A 22,799-nucleotide genomic window follows, 5' to 3' on the forward strand; every position below is an offset into this window, starting at 1 on the left:
TCCAGCCCCGCAGGAGAATCATCGAAAGAAGGCGAAATGATGGCGATTCGGACGTTGGAAATGAAATAAAAGTTTTGGGTGATGGGGAACGAAACGAAGAAAGAGTTCGGAGCCAAGAAAAAGTTGCACGTGACGAAGATGCTTCGGAAGTGAATTTAAATGACAGCCAGCGGGAAACATTGGGAGGCATACGTACAGGAGACCTTCGGGGAAAAAGCCGACAAGGCGAAAACGAAGGGGATGATGGGGGAAAAAAAGAACACGATCAACACCAAGAAGAGAACAGACGAAAACTACAAGAACAAGATCAAATACCGCAGCAACAGCAGCAACAAAAACAAAAACAGGATCAAGGAGGAGAACTTTCAGAATACAATCAAAAAGAATCCACAAAAGATAAAAATGGTGTTGGTACAAATCAAACCGCAATTACAAACAACAGCGACAGCAGCACCGCGGCCCTGCGGTCTGATGCTGGCACAGAAGGCACTCCAACCACCAATCATCCGAGCCGACTCTCCACTGAAGGCGCCACACCACCCGAAACGACTTCCGATGGTGAAGCTGCATCAGCCAACAAATACGATACGGTCTCTCAGAGTGCAGGATCCACAACAGCGCCAACCACAAACGCCAAAACAGGTGATAAGACGAAGCCTGTCGACAGTGACGGCAGCACCGCGGCCTCCCACACCACCTCCCCTCTTTTGCTTCTTGTTGTTGTTGCGTGTGCGGCTGCGGCTGCGGTGGTGACCGCGTGAGAGTGTGAGAGAGCCATGCACCGCCCGCACACACACTCGTCCTTCTCTCTCTGTGTGTGTGTCCCCTTGCATGGACTCTCGCCCTCACCTCACCCCACGAGGCACACACAATAATGTGCCCATTGTATATATGCATGCACACCCATGCAGGCCCGTTGGTGCTCTCTTTTGCACCACACGCACCGCTGCCGTCCTGCATGGCTGCATGGGCGGAGCACCGTGAGTTTTTTTAAATTCTTTTTTTTTGTTTTCATTAAAATGTTTTGTTTTATTTATTTTTTAATCTCGCCATTCTCAATCCTTCTTTGCTTTTTTGCTTTTGGGGGCAATGAGAGTGGACGCGTTTTCTTTTCTACTCTTCCCTCTTTTAATTGTTTCTGCACTCTTCCTGTGAGGGGTGCCGTGTGTTTCCCGCCCAACTGCACTTTAATTGATTGGTGTATCGCTTAAATTGGGGATGGCCGAATATCCTTTTTTGTATTTTCCTGTTTTTTGTTTCTTCCAACGCAATTAGCCTATGTTGCTTCAGCAAGCCACGAAACATTTGCCTAACAACCACATCAATCGTTTATTCGCTCTACACTCCACAGTAGACTGAGACGCTGGTGCTGCTGCATGTGATGGTGTTTATGGTGTGATTGCCAGCGGGTGCTTTGCTGTCACTTTGACGTACCCTCGATTCTTTAGCTATGTGATGCGTGCCGGCGGCGCGAATGTGATCCAAGTTGTTGTGAGAGACGTGATCTTTTGGGGCAGAGGGTGCGTCGCAGACATACACCGTCATCGGGAGGAATTTATGGGCGACCATCCGCATCGACTTATCCACAAGGGACATGGATGATGCCAGGAATTATTGTATTTCAGAGCGGTATTACACAATGAATTTGTTGACTGAAAATCGCCACTGTGAGGATGACTTCGTGTCGTCTGCGCACGGGGACATTCTTGGGGGTGAAGTTGTCCCTGCTGCTGTAAGCTGCATGCGGATCGTCTGCTTGTCCGGCCACTGGAGGGTTCGTTGTTTGTGTCCTCATTTGCCACTGGCAGTGTTTGCAGTCGGTTCACTGTGCCTGCTGAGCATTGTTCCGCTGGTGCTGCCAATTCTGACACAGTGCTGTGCGTGGCTGCAGCGCCGGGTGGTGTGTGGGCACTGCGGTGCGCCACGCTGGAGGATGACCGTCCCATCGCTGGCGCCATGAACATTGCTCGGCCGTTTTATTTCGCGGATGCCTCGCCACCCGCATCGCCGCGCACCTGATGGCCCGTGCTGTCGGGTTCAACTGCCCGCACATGGCAGACCCCAGCATGGTGAGGAATGTTATTGGTGTGCGTGGCAGGGCGCTGTCGGTGGTGGTGCACTCGACGAATGCCGCGATGGCTGCGAGGGAGCACTACAACTGCGACGACATTGATGACATGGAGCTGCAGGATGGCGATGGGGACGGGAGGACGCTGGAGTCGCGCTTATCGCAGTGCCACGCGAGGGATGAGTGGATGTTTTTGATTGGGGTTGCCGGCGACTGCACGGAGCTGACGCTGGCTGCATCGGCTGACCTGGGCTGCATGAGGGTGAACTGGGAGATGGCGGAGCCGATGCGTTGCGGTCTGTGAGCTGCTGCAGAGGAATTGCTCCGCACTGAACATGGGTGAATATCTTCGCATGCTGTGCGAATTGGGCGTTCCCGTCGAATGCTGCGCGTTGGATCGGTATTCCAGTGGCTGGTGCTTGGGGAGTATCCATGAAATGTCAGCAAGGCGTCCGATGGACCGTTGCCCCATCACTGATCCCGCACTGGATCTGAGGGATGCTGCCGCTGTTATTTGGAGGGGAGAATATTTGTCTGCGGTGCCTGGGGACAAGCCCTCTTCGTGGTGTCTGGACACGCTTCCCGCCAACACGACGGATGAGAGGGACACGGAGGAGACACATCTCGGTGCTGCCATGCATACGGAATTGAAGTGCCTCGGCATGCGGGTGCGTCTGAGAGTGACTGAAGAGGGTAACGCCCGTTGTGCCCCATGCACGACCGAGGCGACGATTACGTGGGTTGCTCCGCCCTACGACGAGGGAAAAGCTATTTTCCGTGACCACGCGCAGGTGTGCACGATATCCGCCACCAGCGTCAGTTTCCTTCCAGTGGTTCCGTGGGACGGCGAGGAGAGGGTGTATGGAGCAGGACGGTTTCACCGGCATATACTGAACAAGACTTCCCAGGGGACATCCGTCCCCGTTGCGGAGAGCATTGATCCCGGCCGCGGCACACCACCGAAGGATGTCGACTCGGCTGCACCCCAGAAGAGTCCGTCGCCCGAGGAGAGGCAGTCGCCCCAGACGCTCCGACAGGCAACGGTGTGCTCTCGCCCAACGACGACGCCGTGCACCATAAGTCGAGAAAAAAAAAAAAAACAGTCAAAAAAAAAAGAAAGAAAAATGTGGATTTAAGTGACATCAACATCTCCAACGGCGAAGGGTGCTATTCTTCCCTCTTTCTCCTCCTTTGCCCCCCAAAAGATTCCGCCGAAAAAATATGTTTATTTATAAAAGTAACACCCACACAAGAGAATACACACCACCCATTTTTTTCCTTTCCAGTCCGGGCAATCTTTTATCGCCGCCGCATTTTGGAGAGCACAACCGCCCATCCAACAGCCCCCGCCACGTAGACAATGGCCTGCAGGGCCCGTTTTCTCAGTGAGCCTTCGCTAATAAAACGTAGCGGCGGAGGCCCAAGCATGTTGCATATGGAATGGAAAAGTATCGTAGCGAGAATATTTTTTGCACAAACGATTGTGTAGCAGTAACCGCCGAGCAAACCATACACGAAAGTACACCCAAGCACGCCAGTGAGATTCCCCGCTGCTCGTTTCCAGTAAATGAGCACACCGGTATCAGTCTCATCCAATTCAGTTGCGATTTGACATTCTTCCGCGGCTATTGTAAAGATGTGATGCGTATGGCAAAGTGCAAAAAAAACAGAGGAGATGACAATGGACGATGCCACCGGCCGCCGCCTTAAAAGATGTAAAAGCAATGCCCGAAAGAATATCTCCTCTCCAAAAGGGGCCAATATATAGTTTCTAAAGAAAATGATATGATCCGTGTCCGACCACCTGGGAAATCGAACACCCTCCAAAAAAGGACCACTAAATAGCAGCAGCGTCGCCACGCCAGTTTCAGCAACCTCAACCATTGACTGAGAAATTGACCTTTCGGAGCAAATGATGTAGCGTAAGAGAGAACTACCTAACAGCGCTTGACAATCTCCAGGTTCCTTTCGAAGAAGTTTTTCCAGGAGCATCATGCTCATTCCAGTGGCACCCACGAACGACACCATGCGTCTTCGAATGGTTGAAGGATCATCGCGAATGACACGGTGGGGCCCATCTCTTGATGCTTCTTTCAGATTTCTTATGCATAAGCATGCAAATCGATGTTCCTTTGGCCATGCATAGATGGAGCCAATAAAGCTGCCGGAAATAAAAGTACAAAGAGCAATGTCAGTCATCTTTTCTTGTTTGTGTGTGGGGTACAGTAAGGGATTGGCCTTACGTGGTGACAAACGTACAGGAAAGAGAAAAAAAAGAAGGCGAGATCCGAAAAGAGAACACGAGAAAGAGAAAAGAACAACAACAACAACAAAAAAAACAACACGCACACACAAGAAAAATCAACAACCCGACAACAAGACATGGACGCACTGTGATCATAAACACCCGTAATTTCCATTTTTTTTTTTTTTTACAGAACTTCGTCCGCTAGCGCCAACGCTACACGGAACACGCCTGTTTCATCCATCTCAGCAAACATTTGTTGAAAGCATGCCGTTGTATTTAAAGGCCTCTCTGCCATACACGTGGCACGAAGCCGCATCGTCACTGGATTCTGATCGTCCTCATTAAAACGATTTGCAATGCCACCGCGTTGCCATAAATTCCAATTTAATGAAGCCTCAACTAATGCGAGTTCCTTGTGGTCGTCTTCTTCTTTTTCTGCTATCGGGGAGGCAAGCGTCGCGATGAGTTGTCCCATGGATGTGCATGGCTCATCGGTGTGTGGTGGCGCGGCGTCACTGATACCGTGGGACGCACCTAACATACGCTCAATCGCCAAGGCAGCACACAAGCACGTTTCAATTTCTCCAATCTGACGAATAGCACTGCAGTAGATGGTGCGAATACCTTCATTATCTAAAGGTGCACTGCCATCCGTTTGCATCACCGCTTTAATACTTTTTGCGATGTTTTCGTTTTTACACTGCGCATATGCCGCTATTTCCCGATTGCCCTCCATGCAGCGATGTGAGAGGATGCGATGCAGGGAATTAGTGAAATTTGCGTGCACAGTCTCAATGAGAAGTTCTGAAGCGGAGAGTTCCTTCTCCATCCACCGAATAATAAGTCGAGCCTGTTCATGGGGAACAAACGACTGAGCAATAATCTCCTCCGGCGATCGAGGAGTGGCTCGCTCCCACAATGGCCACCATATATTCACCAATCCATTCTCAGCGTTGGAATGGCGCCGCATCCGCTCAGACAAGTACGCATCATCGTCGTCCTTTTTTTCTTTCGAGTCACACAAGGGAGGAATAAAGTCGCGTGGACTATGCCACTGAACAAAATCCGGAAAACGAACCACACGCCCTTCTTGAGCCCGGTTGAAATACAGGAATAAACACATGTCATTAAAAAGTCCTTCACTCTGAATCCATGCACGTGTGTGCCGCCCTGCCGATTCCGTACCGAGATTCTGCAGCTCTTGTGCCTTCATCATCATCACATCCGATGTGCACGGAGGGGTGGGGAGTGCCTTTGGCTCCACTAACGGCTCACCATTTGTAATGAGACACTTTCCTGAGATGAGAAATCCATCCGCTGAACACTCGCCATCGGCTGCAGAAGCTTCACCTCTACTGTGTGAAGCCAAATCGTCCATGTCGTCATCCCAACCATCGGCGGGTTGCTTGACCGCAACAGATTTACTTTCACACAACATACGCCTTGCGCAATAGGAAAGCAGTTGCAATTTCTGAACCAATAACGGCAATCCATGATCAATATCCTCCACGTCTGGGATTCCAATGATTCCAATGAGTTCCTCTAGAGCTTGTCGTCTTTCGCCCTTGCTTTCAAGTAAATCTCCAAGGTGTTCCACTACCAACAACCACAGTGGAAGTACATCGTCCAAATTGTGTATTTGATTTGCACACGCATATGCAAAACGGCAAAGAAGTGAACCGGGAAAATAAATATGACGAATATCCGTTTTTACTTTCTCACTCTGTCCCTCATGCCTCGTCAGGCGATCAATAAGTGCTTTCTGCCTCGCCAGACTTATTTTATGACCAAAGACAATGTCATCGGCTATACAGGTAAGAATATTAGAATATCCTTCCACCTCTCGCAAACTCTCTCCCGGTGAAACATGTTCCATTACCATATACACGTATTCCGAAAGAGGTTTGCACGCGGTATGGTTCAATTCACATTCCTTCTTTGGAATCGCCATGGCTCGGATGGTTAACTTATTCTGTAATACCATTCCCTCTGGGGCAAATGGATTCAGGTTGGAATTCCGCCTTCCACCGTCATGTGCTTCTGTATCCAGCAATTGGTTCCACTGGAAGCAAAAGTCAATACCCCGTAAAGGGGCAGTGCCGGTACCAAAGGGGAAGTTCGTTGGGCCTGCAGAAAGAAGCATAGTTTCATTTTCAAGCTCCAGAATATCATGCCACAACAATGTGGAACTCCTTGCCTTTACATCGCCGCAGGAGCTAGGCTCAACTTCTGCATAATGATTCTCCAAAAAACGCCGAGGCACATTCAAGCGAAATGTTCGCTGCAAAGATACACAAATGCCATCAAACACATCCGTCTGGACACGGCTCTGTGGTCCAATCTGGAGCTGAAACATATCCAGCTGGTCCGATATCCTTTGGCACCACTCTGGCGGATGCGGGTAGGCGCTACAGTGAAATCGGCATTTCACTACAGGTTGAGCAATGAGTTGTTGCAGTGTCCACGGCTCCGTTGTGCTGCATTTTGCATGACCCACCATGACCGGCGGTGCCACCCCTTTGAAGGCTAATTGATAATGATCTCCCACCGAAACAAAGCACGGCGCCATACCGTTAACGTAAAAGAACGGTGATGGTAGACACGAGGGGTCACCATCAAAGCGCAGTGAAAGGGGACCACGCAACACCCGGCCCACTGCGGTTGTGAGAAGTGAGAGGTAAAAGGAGGACTCACTGGTGCGATACGACGGTGCCGTTGTGGTCCCTCGTGCCAAAAAAAACAATGGAAGTGCAAAAATACGGGCGATTGGGTGCAGTTTTTGTTGTCGTTGCCGCTTTCCATTTTCGCGTAAGCCATTCTGTACATGAATTTCCACAGCAATGCCCTCGTCATCGGTGTTGCTCGTCCCCCTGCCGTAACCGCCCTCAGGAAAAATAAAAAAGCTCCGTCCAAAGACAATTTCCCCAACGCCATCACTACTGCCTCTTGCCGCCATGTCTCTTTCATCGTGGCTGTGATGGGGATGCAATGGATTCACAAGAAACCGCTGCAGCTCCTGTCGCTTACTAAACTCCTCCACGAGATAACGTTCAATTTCCCCAACGACTTCTTCAAAGTGGGTGTTGCACGAGTAGTCTTCAATCTCGAGCGGCGTTTCCTCTTCATTCTCATCCTCGCCCCGGCTGCCCATTTGAAAGACACAACGAAAAGTCTCCACAATTTCACCCCGGTCCCAATTCCTTCACGCACGGCCAATAAATGTACTTTTCCCTCCTTGTCGCTCCTCCCTCACCCACACCCACATACATACACACAGAAGAAAAAACTCAAAAGAAAAAACAACAACAACAACGGCAGAAACATCCACAACAAGCAGGAAGAATTCAATACAACAAACACACGAAGCTGAAAGGGCACGGACCTCAGTCAGCACCGCGCTCGGGGGGAAAAATTCAGACGGACGAGGAGCGACAGAGAGTTAAACGTACAATAACGCTGAGAAAAGAGCGAGGGACAAAAGGCACAAAACAAACAAACAAACAAAGAAGGGAAACAAAACAAAATAAATAGAAAATATAAAAGGAGGATGCCCCGGCCACTGAATTCTCACAGTTCTGCGTGTTTCGGGAATTCATCTGCATGATATTGACAGAGAAACACGGCCAGAAAAAACCCAACTCCATCTTCCTCCGGCATGGTTGAAAGACCCGGCATAAAGCGTAGTATCATCAGTGGATTCTCCGGTTCATCAGTGTCGCCACGCTCCGTTGAGGCGGTGTGCGATTCAAGAAGTTCATTGCGACGCTGAGCTTTCTGTATTTCCTCCTCCAGAAGAAATCGACGACCATTTGCAAAGTTTGTTGAACCAAGTAAACACAACCTCTTCTTGTCATTAGTTTTAGCTCGTGCAAGTCGCAAAAACGGATATGTATTAAGAGCCCAAAGCACGTTGGCTTCATTCTCGTCAAGAGTTATGGTGCAGGTACTGTACACCAGAACAGATGTTCCTGTGCGCCGAAGCATTTTTACACACGAGTCGAACAACTTCCGTTGATAGTCTGCCGAATCCCGTATGCCTTGTGGAGTGATTAAATGCGCGTTTAACTTTGGCCTCAATCCCATACCTGTACAGGGAGGGTCCAACAGAATGCCGTGGAACTCACATTCCCACATACTATCCACATCCTCATCACGCTGCGTTTTCTGCAACTTGTTGACATCGCCACAGAAGGGCCTCACCAGACGTTTCACAATCGATATCCCAAAATGAAGTTCAAGAAGATCAAGAAGTCGCTTATAACGCGCTTTGCTGCGTTCACAGCATGTTAACGTGAACGTAGGAAATACAGAATCTGAACTTTTGTCTTTCTTTCCAAGGGAAGAATCCAACCCCTGCACCTTTTCATGTAACAAAGATAACAAAAGACTTGCCTTGCCACCTGGTGCGGCACAGGCATCCAAAAACGCCAAGGGCCCTTCACGCTGGATGTCAATACTGGAGAATTGCTGTACAAGAACATCGACAGCCACCATGCTTGAATAATTCTGCAAAAAGAAACTACTTGTTTCAGTTGCACCGGCCTTCAAAAGAGTAGCCACTGCTGCATCCAACATTGATGATAGAATTGATTTCGATGGCTGTGCCATCGGTGTCCAGTTCGTTCGAACAGCCACGCCGTTTTGCCGGCCCCGAATAATCTCGCGGCGATCCATCAGTGCAGTTCCAGCACCAACGCACAACAACAGAGTTCTCCTATCCGTTCCACCGCCAGCTGAGGTGCTTGCGCTGGCAGGCTGAAGGTACACACCGACAAAAACCTCCTGTCCAGCGACGAAGGAACCTACGAACGATACCACGCCTGGAGCAAATACGTCACTGCCTCGCAGAACGGCCTCGGCACAACCAACGTTCACTACAACTACGGGAGATCCTACTCCCAAAACTCCGGGAAACAAATTTCTCGTTACCGCCGCCATCACTTTTCCTTCTCCCTCCTTCTCCGTCTTGGGTACCATGCTGAGACAGTACGGCATGCCCCACTCGTGCAGGGTCTTCACGCTAAACCCCCGGCCATCCTGCAAATAAACAGCTAAAGCATGTGCCTGCGTCGCCAGACTTCGCGTCCCTATTCCTACTAAACGCAGGTTCGTGGTGCATGGTGGAAACGCAAAGATGGAGCTGTAGGATGGACCAAATCCAAGCGGTGTAAAAACAGTCGATTGAACGTAATCCTGTGTGGCCGGAGCGGCGTAAACGTAGGCGCTCTCAGCAAACGCTTGAAAAGAAATCATCGGCTAAGACCTTCTCTCCGCCCCCCAATTATCCCTTCTTTGCTCGCCAATATATATATATATATATATATTCAGCTCACCCTTGTGGCAGCAGGAAGAAACAACACCAAGAACAGCGAAGTAAATATCTATATCAACTCCATCCACGCATCAGCTAACACATTCGTGTGTGAAATGTCAAATCCTTTACGCCGAGAACAGCAGTTGAAGGAGACAATTCAATATATATATATATATTGTATAAAACGTCTCTCCACTAAACACCCAAAAAGGAGAGAGAGAGAGACAAAGAGGAAAAAACAAGGAGTGTACGTCAGCAAAGACGATACATATGATTATGGAAGAGATCTCCGAGAAGCCTGAGGCTCGTAGCGACTCGTTTTTGCGCAGAGAACATAGCTCCTCACGTGAACATCATCAGAAAGGAGCGATGCGTCAGTTTCGTTTAGACCCCCTGCGACCATGACAACCTTCCGCATGGTCGATGGGGCGGGCATAAGAGATACTCCCGAGTCATCCGCCACAATAAAGCCACTGCTGACATCCTGCGCCGTTTGAAAATCTCTCTTTCCCATGCCTTCCACGGCTGCCAACACCGAATCATTCGCCTGGAGTAAGGCACGCCCAGTACATTTCACCGGCTCTTTGCTTCGCTTTGCTTCTTCTTCTGCTTCCGCGATGCTCGGAGGAGATGGCGACGGTTGGGCACATGCGATAAAGCGAGTACTGAGAGCTTGTGTGGTGTGACTCTTTATGGGGGAAGATATGGCAAGACGGAGCTCCTCTGAGAAGCCACGCATTGGTGCCTCCTTTGAGACTCTGTTTTTATCCACCTGCAGTACCTCCTCCTCCTTCTTCTCCTCTCGCTGACGCTTTTTATCCATAGTGATATATTCATTCTCTATACGTGTTGAAGACGTACAAAACTTCTCTACAGACACCCAGAATGCTGGGTCCTTTTGCAAATGCATACACGACGCCTTTGCTTCCTCGTGCTGCTGGAATGCCTTTTGCATGTACGCAACGACAACGTCAGCCATAAGGTCAACTAACCTGGAAAAACGTTTTGTTTCAAGACGGCGTTTCAAATGCGACAACTCATATGCCATCGCCTTGCCCATATGTAACAGTTCTTCCGTCTCAAATAACACGTCAGCAATCTGTTTATACGCCGCCACCGCCTTTTCTGAGACGATGAGAAGCTCCGGTGCTGTACGAATAACGTGCCTTGCACAATACGTGTTGATGGCACCCTTAAGTGCAGGGGTAAATGTGTTCTCCTCCGTGACAAGCCAGCGGATGGCATCTTCATACGCCGAGACGAAAGCATCCGCTACGCGGCGGCAGGCGACGTCACCGCGAATGAGATCGCCGTGAATAAGATCAATAAAAAGTTCAAGAAGCTGAAAGGATTGATAACGCCGTGTGTCTACACTCTCCATGTGTGAAGCAAGCTGGATGACGCTTCTTTTTTTTTTTTTTTTCGTGGTGCTGTGTTGCTCTCTTCCCCACCTCCCCAGACTTTCTTCTGTGTTCCCCTGTTCCTTCTATGTATCTATCTATTTTCCTTTTTGCTGCCTCCACAAATTGGGAGGCGGAAAGAACAATAATAAATAAGACGAAAGGACGTGTTTCATGTAAACAGCATCAGCCTAAAGGACTCAACACACACACACACACACACACACAAAGTATATGTATATATATAATTTGCCCGCCTCCCTTATCAATGGGCAAAAGGGCGATAGGCCTAAACGGCATGCAAACAATCAAAACGCCTCCATTTGTTCAAGGGCGTATGCCGTCTGTGCTGTCAACAACTTGCCGTATTTTTCTGCACCCCACAACGCCACTCGCTCTGCCATCGTATTTCTTTCAAACCCATCAAAGGGCTGCACCAAATAACAAAGACGGAGCACCGCCTGACGACTTCCCTCAACGACCGGCTCAAGCGACACAATAATCGCTTCGGGCCCATGCGTTAACACAGCCTCCTTACGGCCAGCAGAATTCTCATTCTGCGCACAGAGCACCTCCCACTCTCCATATGTTGAGGATAAGTCAACGGAACCACTCGTGTCATGACACCACTGCTGCTTCTGCCGTATCGCCACACGACGATTCTCGGAAAGGACAGACCGGCTGACCGATCTCCAACAGATATACGCATCAGAAAGACGCCAACGCGACGTGAAGGCTGTCGCAATCACTTCCACACGTATAAAACAACCGGACAGCAGAGCATGCAATGCATAGAGTGCCCCATCGGATGGGTGGCATGCGAGTTCACGTCGCATTTTCGCTGTTGAAACCACGACAGGCACTTCGAACGCACAAATCAGACACGGAACACCATTCCGCCTCGTCCTTGCAGCCGCCTCGCGGCAATACGGCGATATATCCAGCGGATTCCTCACAACGACATTTCGCACACCCCTGCTGGTGTACGCCGTCCACCCCAGAGCCCCAAGCAACGGAATGGCAAACGCCACGCCGATCAAACGCCCAGCCACCATGTTTTCTTCTCCACCTTTCCACCTCTTCCCTTTCCTCCCCTCCCCCCCCCACACACACCCACACCCTTTTGTTGTTGTTTCCGCCACCCACCGCCCCAGCCTTACTAACAACGAGAGAAGAATAACAACAACAACAACAACAACAAAAGGGAACGCCACCAACTTGCATCAATAAAGAGAATTATACACACAGCTGTTACGCATTCGTACAAGTCAATTACGTCTTCACCTTCATCACGGAGAGAGAGAGAGAAAAAAAAAAAACGGTAGTAAATATGCCAATGCGAGAAGAAGCAATTTCTCGTAAAATTACCTCACGGAAACAACCCACAGGTACATATATATATATTATGTATTATATTGTATATTATATTATACATATATACATACAATTGAAATAAACTGCAATAACTTCAACACACATGTATATATAAATATACATATACATGTATATATATATATACGTACTCACTTGATGAGGATCACCCTCTTTTTTATGGTATTTGAGTTCAATGCTAACTTAAATTTCCAACAACAACTTTTATACAATTAAAGATGAAAGCGTACAATATCTACTCCTAAAACTCAGAAGGAGTTTCCACGGTGCACCTAACCCACACACAACAAACAACCTTCGCCTATATTATCCACACAACACAATTCTTGAGAGGTATTTAAAAAGGGAATACGAAAAAACCAATGAGAGAGCAGAAGAAAAAAAAAAAAAAAGAAAAAAAAGAAAGAAAACAACAACAGTACTCACCCAAAGGTAAAACGCATCCTTATTCATACACTATTTTGACGTAATCTGTCTGCACGGCTCGGTCTACCGTTGTCAGTTTTCGTCCTTTGTTGCCCCCACGGGTACCGGCGGATATATTACGTTTCAACTCCATTGTTTTATACTGCAACATCAGCGGCACCTCCACCACTGGTGAATGTGGATATTGCAAAATCCCCTCCCCTTCATTATCATTAGGAGCACCCCCATCTTGTAACCTCGGATTGGGTGGGTCACAACCTCGACAATCCAAATGCATCGGCTCTCCAGTCTGATTCCTCTTTTTTTGACGCCAAGAGGCAGTTGCGGCAGCAGCAGCAGCGACAGCAGTTGTCGGAAGAATATCCGTGGAAAGCTTCGCCTTCTCAAAACTACGCAAAATCGTTTGCACGACTGTAGAATTCAACAACTCTTTACATGTGGGACGCTCCTTTGGATTGCGATGCAGCATGACACGAATAAGCTCTATCATCTCCGGCGGTCGTGCGTACGGAGCACATTCCTCCACATTTAGTACCACTTCCCCATTGGGCAAACGGGCTGGCAACGTTCCACTGCAGGCAAGGTAGTGCAGAATCATACCCAAAGACCAAACATCTGTCGCTTTTGTGTGCGGGTGGATGTACGCCCCACCGCTCTCTGGAGTGCACTCAAAGAGCTCAGGTGCCATGTATTCGATGGTCCCTGTCCCACCCGTCCGCTCATACGACAATTCATTGAGAAGTGTGGCAGTTCCAAAGTCACTGACGAGGACCCGCGGTGGTTTCTCAGGCGCTCCTGTCAGGAGGAGGTTCTGCGGTTTGAGATCACGATGAAGAATATTTTTCTGATGCAAATGGACAATTCCTACTAGAGCGGAAAGAAAAAAATACCAAACGGCTATAGTTGGCAACGCCATGCCATGACGTTCAAGATACGAGTCCAGTGACCCCAGTGTCGCATACTCCATAAGAATAAAAAGGCATCGCACAGGTGGACCAAAATCGGCTATCTGTGCAATATCCACCCAACTGTGATTATACTCTACAACGTTTGGATGCCGTTTGACCTCCTCAAGAATGCGCACTTCTCGTAATACCTTTTGTAGATATTCAGCATTGTCGCCAACGGGAATTTTTTTCAACGCAAAGTACCCAAGCGCGACACCTTCCATGACGTGTTGACAGAGATATACACCACCAAACGTCCCATTGCCAAGTTTTTGAATTTCTCTGAAGTAACATTTATAGTAACCACTACTACTACCACTACTACTAGTAGTAGTAGTATTACCATTGTTAATGTTATCACCTGGACTGCCAACGGTCACATCTTCCCCTTTCGGAGATCCCATCAATTTGTCATTTGCCTCTTTAAATCTATCTGCCACTCTCGCTTCTTCTTTTTCCTCTTCTTCTTCTTCTTCCTCCGCCTCCTCGTTGCCAAGATGGACTTTTCTTTTTCTCCGTAACCCGGCTGACATCCGTATCTGCTGTGATGCCTCCGTTTTTTCTTTTTCCTCTAGCCGCTGATGCAACGAGGGACTTTCGCAGATGGAAAGATGCTGCTTGTGTGCCTGAACCAGCGTCCTGAAATACTGAGGGGTAAAACGACGTTCATTGGAAGGCAAAGAAAAGCTCTCCGCAACACCCTCGCTCAGCGGACGGTGACATGTGGGGCAGACTCCAGAGAGAGACAATGGCCCATATGGTGACCGACTTCGCCGTGCCGTGTAATTTTCCGATCGTGATGCTATTTGCATCTCAGAGGGCGATGGAACAATGGCAAGTTCCCCACATGTCATCGGGGACAACCCTTCTGGCGCGTCCATGGGATCGCTAACAGCAACTCCAAAACGATCTTCCTCTAAATCGGGTACTGGATGCAGATATTTTTTCATGTACAGAAGAATTCCTATTTGTATGTGGTTCCTTTTCTTTTCTTTCTCTCTATCTCCCTCTCCCCTCACATGTCATCGGAAGCAATTGAGAGGGGACATTTGAAGATTACGGAGAGAGTGGAGATAAAAGCGTCACCAATAATTATGATAATAAAAGGAAAAACAACAACAACAAAAAACAATAAGTCTTCCTTTTCTCCCCCTCTCTTTTTCCCCATACTTGGTGTGGAGGCTCCAAATAAAACAAAACAAAAAAAAAAAACAGGTGCATGAGACGAATCCATTCCGTGTGATCAAAAATGAACGTCACGCAAAAGCGTCTTGTGACACGTGAAGCATTATTTTTTGCTTTTCATTTGGAGTACTCATTACGGCTGGTGCTCCTTCATGTGGTCTGCCACCATCTTCATCGCCTTGGCCAACGCCGTCATGCCTACAAAGAAATGGACTGCTCTGGCTTCCATACTGTACGGGCAACCCATTGGTTCCTCCTCCTCTATCACCATGGCGTCGACCTTATTTTCCATCTCGTTATTATCATTATTCATGCAAGGAGCCATGTCCTCTCTTCCACAGTGGTCTTGAAGTGTGTACTGCTGCAGGAGTGATACCGGTAACATCTTGACGACACTGCAATCCTTCCGCAAGCGAAGGCTACCGCCATACATGCGTTCCACTCTACTCTCGCTACAGCTCTCCAAAGATGCCGTTTCTTGGTGGTAAAAAACACGTGCAATTACCCACTCGTCTCTGTCCTCCACGTACACCAAACGCCGCTGCACGTTGAGGCCGCCATCTTGCCGCAGCACCCACTCAACCTTCTCGTTCGTCTCCGCTTCCGTGGGCCACTCCATCACAAACCCCACAACCGCATCGGTGAACTGGTACGGTGGAAGCTGGTCCCGCAGAAAATGCACGGTTGCTTCTCTGTTCATCAGGCAAAGACGCGGCGCCTCTGGTGTGCCACTCACACTTGCCATTGGAAGAATGACGGAACCGTACGTGGCCATCGCCCCACTCTCAAAGGCATCCGTAAGCTCCTCTCTATCCTCACCAAAAAGAAGTGGTGTCGCAAGGAAAATGTGCCTCTCCTGTTGCACGTGAGGCAATGACACACGCCCTGCCTGAGCTCTCTCGCGTCTCAGCAAATATAGCACTTCACATCCCAACAAAATACGTGCCAGTATAAGTTCAGCTTCTTCCATACTTTTCGCCTCCTCTTCTTTTTCTTCCTCCTCCTCCTCCAAGCCTTGTCGTTGCTCGTTGTCGTTTTTGTTACCGTCATGCTCCGTTTCCTTCGGTACTGTAACAAATGTCGCCAACGGGGCCAGTTGGTCACACAGCGCACAGTACGTCACAACAATAGGGCAGGCTGCAGTGCTGGCAGAAGCAATAAAACAACCATGTCGTCCCTCACATTCTGCCTTTTTTTCCAGTTCCCCCCGCTGCGCCTCCAGCGAGAGATCTACTCCCCATCCTATCTCACCCATGTGGGCTACCGCCTCTCCTTCGAGTAGAGCCAAACATTCATTTCGCTTCCGCAAATGATACATGCAGTGGCCAAGGATATTCTGACGCAAATCCGGAATAACCACCGGACCGTGCGTCCCTTGTGTTTCATGCAGGCAGAATAAACAATGTACATGCGGTGGCCCGTGCACCGCCATGTTTACATCGTCGCATGCAACCGTGGGGAGTAAATCTGGATGCTTCATCGCATGGAGCCCGTCTTCACGAGCCAAGTGCGCGCATACAGGTGGGTGGCCACATGCATTCAGCGCAACATCATCACCATCATCATTTCCCGCTAACGGAAGGTTAAAACGGAAGAAGATGTCACTTATCCCAAGGCGTTGCCCAATCCGCTGCACAAGACTCACATACTGCCGGACTGTAAGATGTGTGGTGGGGGGTGGCGGGGGGCCGTCAAAAATGCCAAACGCATCCCACTCTTCCAACCCTGTACGAGCCATGACGCCTGCGTGGCTCCCAAATAATTTTCTACTTTTTCCTCCTTGCCACCAAACACACACACAAACAAAAACCCTCTCTCTCTCTCTCCACCCCCCTTTAGAGGCCGGCCACTTTTCCCAAAAGCAAAAAATCACACAACAAAACAACCAAAACATCAACAAAAAAAGAAAAGCATCCACAACAACAAAAAGTTATCCGCACAAGTTCACTTCAAGTAAGCGCAAGGGTAAGTCGTCTTCGTCTCAGCAACAAAATTCACCCACCTTTTCCTGTTATGTATGAATGAAGATATTGTAATCAACCCCATTAAAGTATTCCCCAACCGTGCGTCGCCTAGGAAAACCCAAATGCATACAGGATGTCGACACAGTGACTGCAACAGTAAGAACACCCAGAAGGGAAAAAAAAATAATAATAATATAAAATAAAACGGCAACAAGTAACAAAAATATCAATAGAACCATCAATTCTCAACATCAATTGCGTATACGTAGGTTTCACCACACTCCTGTAGACACTCTTCCAAGTGGGCGGCCAGCCTGTCCATGCGAGCTAGCAGTCCAACTTCCAGTGCATGCAAGAGATTCAGCGAGGACATCTTATATCCGGTGGCTTCTTTTGCAACAGGGTGCGAAGGACATTCATGCACGTAACGTGCCAGAGCTCGATTAAACCGGTTTTTCGATGTTTCTTCACCATAGGCCCCCAGCAAAAAAGCCACAAGTGTATCTGACTTCATCTTTTCTATCCACCGTTGAGAAAGAGACGTGCTTGCATGGTTTTCATTATGCCATTGCATCCGTGTCCGGTTGAGGGCATGGCGTGTCTCAGGTCGAAAACGGCACCATTTCAGCAAACCAGGGCGACGTGCTTTCATGACCATTTCGGCTTCAAAATCAGTCTTTGCATGGTCTCTTGGTGTACATCGCCACTGACTACTTCTTTGGTTGCTCCACGTTCGTAGCGGCGAGGGACAGTGTAGGAGCCCACTCTCCACCTCGCACACCGAGGACCCGAACTTCTGCCCGGCAAAGGCCCAACCATTATCAATTAAAGCCGAGTGCAAATGCGTCGCCTTGTCTCGGAACCAGTTCTTACCAAAAGCGCGATCTGGATTCAATAAGAGATAGTCAAAGACCATAACATCCGACATTTCATGCAAAACAAAACGATGAATGGGCTCCCGCTTTATCGGATTATAAAATGGAGGGACGAGAAAATAAGGGGCATACACGGAAGCGGATGGATAAGTATTATCATCAAAGCCATCTCGCCAAGTTAGGGCAACACCAATCATCAAAACAGTTGCTTTTTTACTTTTTCCAGTGACAACAATATGATCCCTACGCTGGAACTTTTTCCCATGCGTTATATTCCTCGATAGATGTACCATATCCTTTTCTGTGAGCACTCCGCAACGATCTCTGTGTACGACACGCAGCAGTTGCTCCTCCGTGATGGCGATCACCACACCACGTGCGAGCTCAGCCTTCGGATATGCCCATTCATCCCCCTCGTAGAAAAGCTGTTGAAAATGATACACGGCGACTTCAGTCCATCCCTGTTGGCCATGCCACCTCGATGCAGGCCGGCATTCTGCCTTGAACACAAACTGGATAGCGTCCCCAGACCCATCCTTTAATAGACTGACGACGCGGTATGTACCGTGATGCAGCTGCGTCATGGTTTCCTCGGCGACAAGCTCATTTACTGGATCCGTAATGCGATCCAAGTTTGTCGTGATTACACCACTTTGACGCAACAACACTTCTCCTCCATCCTCTCCGATGCGGGACAAAAGATATGTACAAATAGCCATAAAAAAACACATGAATACAATAAATTTAAATCTGTGAAAGGCCAACGGGCGCAGTATTTGGCGCAACCTTCTACGTCTACTGAAAGTAAACATCCATCCATGATCGCTGCCTTCCTCCACTATGCCTTCTTTCCATACCATTTGGGAGCCCAGGAGGGCAACAACAACAACAGATTAAACAATATCCCTACAACCTCGACTCCCTGGGGGAAAATAAATAAAAACAAGATAAAATTCAAGGGGAACCACAAACGCAAACAATATTTTCTCAGAGGCACCTCAAGTAGGCAGCAACGAATGCAAGTGATGAGAGATCAGTCGTCATTGCGACCGTGTGCATGTGAATGAACGCGTGTAATGGAGAGAGAGAAAGAAAGAGAGAGAGAGAGAACTCATGAATTGACCCCCTTTTCCTTTTTTTTTTTTTTTCGTTTGTTTCTTTCTATTACATCACTATTTCTAATTCAGCCCCACCCCCCTCTCTCTCTGCATTACCAAAAAGTAAAAAGAACAAAAAGAAAAAGAAAAAAAAAGAAAAGGTCCCACTGTATAAATTCCTTGCAAAAACACCTTACAAAAATTCTGTCGTCAAATATATAAATATACCATTGGCAATTCACTTCTATTATGAATCTCACTTTTTTATTGAAGTTTTTTTTTTCCCCACCCACCACACACCCACCCCAATTTTTTCATTTCTATTCGATTCTGAGTTCATTTCTTCACTTTTTCCCGGGCATTCCTGCACTCCCTCTCTCTCTTTTCTTCCTTTTTTTTCCCCCCTTTCTACCCCCCTCTTGTCACTTCATGGCTGCTGTGAGGGTCCGGAGTGTGCGCAATCGGTTGAGTGCGGCGCCAATTTCAAACCGCCTCGCCGCTGATGTGAAGCCACGTGGCAAATAACACGATGGCGTTCGCGCCTCCAGTCGTGCATCACGCAATGCCGCGTCACAGCCCTCAATCAATGCAGCGAATTCCGAGTAAAAGGGCACGTTACGTGGTTCGCTACCGCCCGAAGGTGAATAAAGCAACTTCAGCGATTTCCCCTTCGCAAGGATGGTTCTGATGCCATTTTCCTCCCCGTCATACAACATGGCGAGGCACTGAGCAATGGCGTTCACTTGTCCCTCCTCTACAATTTGCTCAACTAGCGACAAATCAATGGTTTCCTCGGCAAAACGGATGCTGTCCACACCGACGCCACTAACTTTGATGCTGTCATGGCCCCTGCGACAGTGAACGGTGGAGAATGTCCCACTCCCATCAAACTGGCGTTGCATTGGCGAGACAAAGGCGGAGATAGCTTTTTTGGGCGGTTGCACAGACGACATGAAAGTTCTCGAAATTTCTTTCGCACGTTCGCTGCAATCAAAAGCCTTGTAAGCATTCATAACTAAGGTTACCGTGGCGTGCGGGAAATATTGCCCGGATCCTCCAATCACCATGATGGAGGAAACCCCATGGTTCTGTATCAGGTCCGTGACACGGTCCACGAATGGGGTAATGGGCTCCTGTTCACGTGGCACAAGTTGCTGCATCAAATCGTCACGGTACATCAGGTTGGTGGCGCAGGTATCTTCATCAAGCAACAACAACCGTGATCCCAGCTCCAGGGCCTCCATAATATTAGCGGCTTGGCTAGTGCTGCCACTGGCATCGGAGGTGACAAATGAGGTGGTGGTCTTTTGGAACGGAAGGTTATTAATAAAGGGCGATATATCAACACCATTAATGGATCGTCGATCCTCCGCACGAATTTTCACCGCTGTTGGGTCCACAGTGACGTACACCCGGCCGTCGTCCGGCACATGATTGTAAATCCCCACTTCCAGTGCGCGCAGGAGCGTCGATTTTCCATGGAACCCACCACCGGCGATGAGTATCAACCCATGCGGGAGGCCCATGCCCGTTACCGTGGCACCGCTGTGCGGCAGATGAAATGTGCGCTCAAGCGACGCTGGCGAGACAAATGGCACCGCGCCTTTGCCAAGTGGCCTGTCGGAATTCCCTGATTCGCGTGGCAACACGGATCCATTCGCAACAAACGCCACACACCCTGCGGCACGCAACTCACCACGAAGATGTTCCTGATCGTGGACGCAGGTGACATGCTGGTAGAGGGCCTCTTCGTCGAGGCCAACAACACAACGCTCCATTATCGGGAGAAGTTCATCGTAAAAAATACGGATGGCTCCATGGCCATCAATGCGGCGTCCATGACCCGGCAGCTTCACCCGCGCAAACAAATGCACCTCCACCCCTCCTCTCTCCCTATCGCCATTCACCAGGACAACCGTACTCCTCTCCAACACATGTTGAGAGGGACGCATCACATGCAACGCCCCACTGTGGTGTCTTGCAACACCCCGACGATGGCCATCATGAAAGGAACGGAGGATGTAGTCCTCCGCCGCGATACGACGACACGGCACGCAGGAGCTCAATTCCGAGCACTGCAGGATCTTCTGCAACTGAAACGGGCAAGGGCAGGACATACGCACCTGACTTCCAGGAGCAAATGGATCGGACTGGATCGCCAAAAACGTACACCGCACAGATTCTGAAAGTGCAAAGGACGCGTTTGTCAGGGACTTCAGTTCTCCGTAATTGACGCCCTCGACAGAGTTAAAGTAATTCCTCAGCTCTGCATACGGTGAGCCGGAGTTAAAATTACTCGGGTCGCGAAACGTATCTTCTTCGCATGCCGTCTGTTGCCAGTGCTGTCCACCCCTTCCACCTCTTCCGCCACGTCCACGATAGCCTCCACCATATGCGCGATAAGACATGTTTTATTTATTGGTTTGTGTTGTTGACACTTACTTTCTCTCTCTCTCTTTTCTTTATTATTCTCGTGTTATTATTCACTTCTTTTCAACACTCCCACCACCCCATGGATTGGAAAAAAGTAAACAGAAATAGAGGGGGGAAGATGAGTTTAAATGATGACACAATCCAACACGCACACACACACACACACAGTGGCCAAACGGCTTGGACCCTACACAAAGCAAAACAAAAAGAAAGGATGCAGTAAAGAGGAGAGAAAGAAACGGCGTGGGATGTCGCGTGAAGTAGACGTAAAGAGAAGCAACAACAACAACAACAGCGTCAGCATGCAGAAAAAGGCACAATAACCGCGTTCCAACATTTTTTCCTTAATGGCTCTACGTCTCTCTCTCTCTCTCGTTGTCTTATTGTCTTTGTTTGCATCAACTCACCAATCACCTTTGCCGGCACCTCCCCTCCTCCCTCTCACTCTCCACCTCCGCCACTCCGTGAATTTATAGAAGGCTCTCATCGTCATTTCTGTTGGCTCTGGCTACTACTGCCGGACCGTTGTAGGCAGTGCAAAGAACGAGAGAAGGATACATTATGATTATTAATATTATTATATAAAGTGTCGGGCATACCGTCAAGACGCATCATCAACATCACCGCCATCACCAATGCACTTACCAAAAATAACAATCACAGCCACGTCTGTACCTCATCCCTTATGTCGCCGCGGCTGTCATTTCTTTCATCCACCGATATGGCATCTCGCCCCTCTTCACCTTTTCCTCAAACTCCTTCTTGAGTTGTCGGGAGAGCTCGAGCCCGTTGTAAACCTTACTGATGCAGCGGTCTAGACACGACTTCTCGCCTGGGTGGTATGGAAGGGAGTCCTCGCCGTAGTGAGTGATACACTGCCGCGCGCAGTGTATAAAACCATCGTATGTGATTAACTGCAGTTTTTCCGCCAGCACGACGGCATCTCGCTGCGGCAAACCAGCGAGTTGCGGATTCGCCTGTGGGGGCTGCATTGCAGTGTGTGTGTGTGTGATGTCCCTCTGCTACCTACCGGTGTGTTTCTGCGTTACACGCGAGTAATAATAACGATGGTATCATATTGATGACATTGACGGGGGAGAAGGCAACAATAACAACAACAAAAAAAAAAAAATAAATAAATAAGTAATGAAAGGAGATGGAAAAAAGGAAAAAGAAAAAGAAAAAAACCCAAAAGGAAGAAAGAAATAAGACGACATAACTCGCATGATCATAACCCTTCATTCTTCATACTCACTTCCCTCTCTTTATCTCATTGTGTGTGAACGTGCCTTCGCGGTTAAATTCCTCCTTATTTATTTTTATTTTTCATTCTTTACCTTCTCGTCACTTCTCGTACGTGTCCCTCCGTGACGGTTTCACCACACATGACCGCACATTACAGAGAGACCTGAAGAATTTGCAAGGGAGTGGAGGGAAAAGTAAAAAAAAA

The 22,799-nt window shown here is 48.7% G+C and overlaps 10 protein-coding genes and 1 pseudogene across 10 annotated transcripts, besides 21 other annotated features; 1 reads left to right on the forward strand and 10 right to left on the reverse strand.

Annotated features, from left to right (window-relative positions):
* Positions 1–22,799: part of a sequence feature (heterozygous, non-Esmeraldo-like haplotype) that runs on past the window's edge.
* Positions 251–363: a sequence feature (A-rich).
* Positions 986–1,045: a sequence feature (AT_rich).
* Tc00.1047053510421.10 lies at positions 1,405–3,204 on the forward strand (annotated as a pseudogene).
* Positions 3,155–3,193: a sequence feature (A-rich).
* Positions 3,368–4,267, reverse strand: Tc00.1047053510421.29 (CAAX prenyl protease 2, putative; the record flags this gene model as incomplete). Its single annotated transcript, XM_814084.1, has 1 exon — positions 3,368–4,267. One exon carries the CDS (start codon positions 4,265–4,267, stop codon positions 3,368–3,370), a length of 900 nt encoding a protein of 299 aa, XP_819177.1.
* Positions 4,385–4,412: a microsatellite.
* On the reverse strand, positions 4,501–7,467 carry Tc00.1047053510421.50 (hypothetical protein, conserved; the record flags this gene model as incomplete). The annotated part of the gene is made up of 1 exon (XM_814059.1): positions 4,501–7,467. One exon carries the CDS (start codon positions 7,465–7,467, stop codon positions 4,501–4,503), a length of 2,967 nt encoding a protein of 988 aa, XP_819152.1.
* Tc00.1047053510421.60 (hypothetical protein, conserved) lies at positions 7,884–9,569 on the reverse strand (the record flags this gene model as incomplete). The annotated part of the gene is made up of 1 exon (XM_814060.1): positions 7,884–9,569. One exon carries the CDS (start codon positions 9,567–9,569, stop codon positions 7,884–7,886), a length of 1,686 nt encoding a protein of 561 aa, XP_819153.1.
* Positions 9,619–9,640: a microsatellite.
* Tc00.1047053510421.70 (hypothetical protein, conserved) lies at positions 9,905–11,011 on the reverse strand (the record flags this gene model as incomplete). The annotated part of the gene is made up of 1 exon (XM_814061.1): positions 9,905–11,011. One exon carries the CDS (start codon positions 11,009–11,011, stop codon positions 9,905–9,907), a length of 1,107 nt encoding a protein of 368 aa, XP_819154.1.
* Positions 11,234–11,258: a microsatellite.
* Positions 11,339–12,085, reverse strand: Tc00.1047053510421.80 (uncharacterized protein; the record flags this gene model as incomplete). The annotated part of the gene is made up of 1 exon (XM_814062.1): positions 11,339–12,085. One exon carries the CDS (start codon positions 12,083–12,085, stop codon positions 11,339–11,341), a length of 747 nt encoding a protein of 248 aa, XP_819155.1.
* Positions 12,090–12,135: a sequence feature (C-rich).
* Positions 12,206–12,231: a microsatellite.
* Positions 12,420–12,474: a microsatellite.
* Positions 12,506–12,552: a microsatellite.
* Positions 12,797–12,832: a microsatellite.
* Tc00.1047053510421.90 (protein kinase, putative) lies at positions 12,868–14,745 on the reverse strand (the record flags this gene model as incomplete). The annotated part of the gene is made up of 1 exon (XM_814063.1): positions 12,868–14,745. The coding sequence occupies one exon, from the start codon at positions 14,743–14,745 to the stop codon at positions 12,868–12,870; it is 1,878 nt and encodes a 625-aa protein (XP_819156.1).
* Positions 14,098–14,122: a microsatellite.
* Positions 14,241–14,274: a microsatellite.
* Tc00.1047053510421.100 (hypothetical protein, conserved) lies at positions 15,114–16,718 on the reverse strand (the record flags this gene model as incomplete). Its single annotated transcript, XM_814064.1, has 1 exon — positions 15,114–16,718. One exon carries the CDS (start codon positions 16,716–16,718, stop codon positions 15,114–15,116), a length of 1,605 nt encoding a protein of 534 aa, XP_819157.1.
* Positions 15,959–15,990: a sequence feature (CT-rich).
* Positions 17,120–17,149: a sequence feature (AT_rich).
* Tc00.1047053510421.110 (uncharacterized protein) lies at positions 17,183–18,679 on the reverse strand (the record flags this gene model as incomplete). Its single annotated transcript, XM_814065.1, has 1 exon — positions 17,183–18,679. The coding sequence occupies one exon, from the start codon at positions 18,677–18,679 to the stop codon at positions 17,183–17,185; it is 1,497 nt and encodes a 498-aa protein (XP_819158.1).
* Positions 18,899–18,928: a microsatellite.
* Positions 19,035–19,076: a sequence feature (A-rich).
* Tc00.1047053510421.130 (hypothetical protein, conserved) lies at positions 19,339–21,324 on the reverse strand (the record flags this gene model as incomplete). The annotated part of the gene is made up of 1 exon (XM_814066.1): positions 19,339–21,324. The coding sequence occupies one exon, from the start codon at positions 21,322–21,324 to the stop codon at positions 19,339–19,341; it is 1,986 nt and encodes a 661-aa protein (XP_819159.1).
* Positions 21,494–21,516: a microsatellite.
* Positions 21,914–21,935: a sequence feature (AT_rich).
* On the reverse strand, positions 22,033–22,341 carry Tc00.1047053510421.140 (hypothetical protein, conserved; the record flags this gene model as incomplete). Its single annotated transcript, XM_814067.1, has 1 exon — positions 22,033–22,341. The coding sequence occupies one exon, from the start codon at positions 22,339–22,341 to the stop codon at positions 22,033–22,035; it is 309 nt and encodes a 102-aa protein (XP_819160.1).
* Positions 22,469–22,536: a sequence feature (A-rich).

This window comes from Trypanosoma cruzi, genomic scaffold (genome assembly GCF_000209065.1).
Source record: "Trypanosoma cruzi strain CL Brener 1047053516743 genomic scaffold, whole genome shotgun sequence".
NCBI lineage: Eukaryota > Euglenozoa > Kinetoplastea > Trypanosomatida > Trypanosomatidae > Trypanosoma > Trypanosoma cruzi.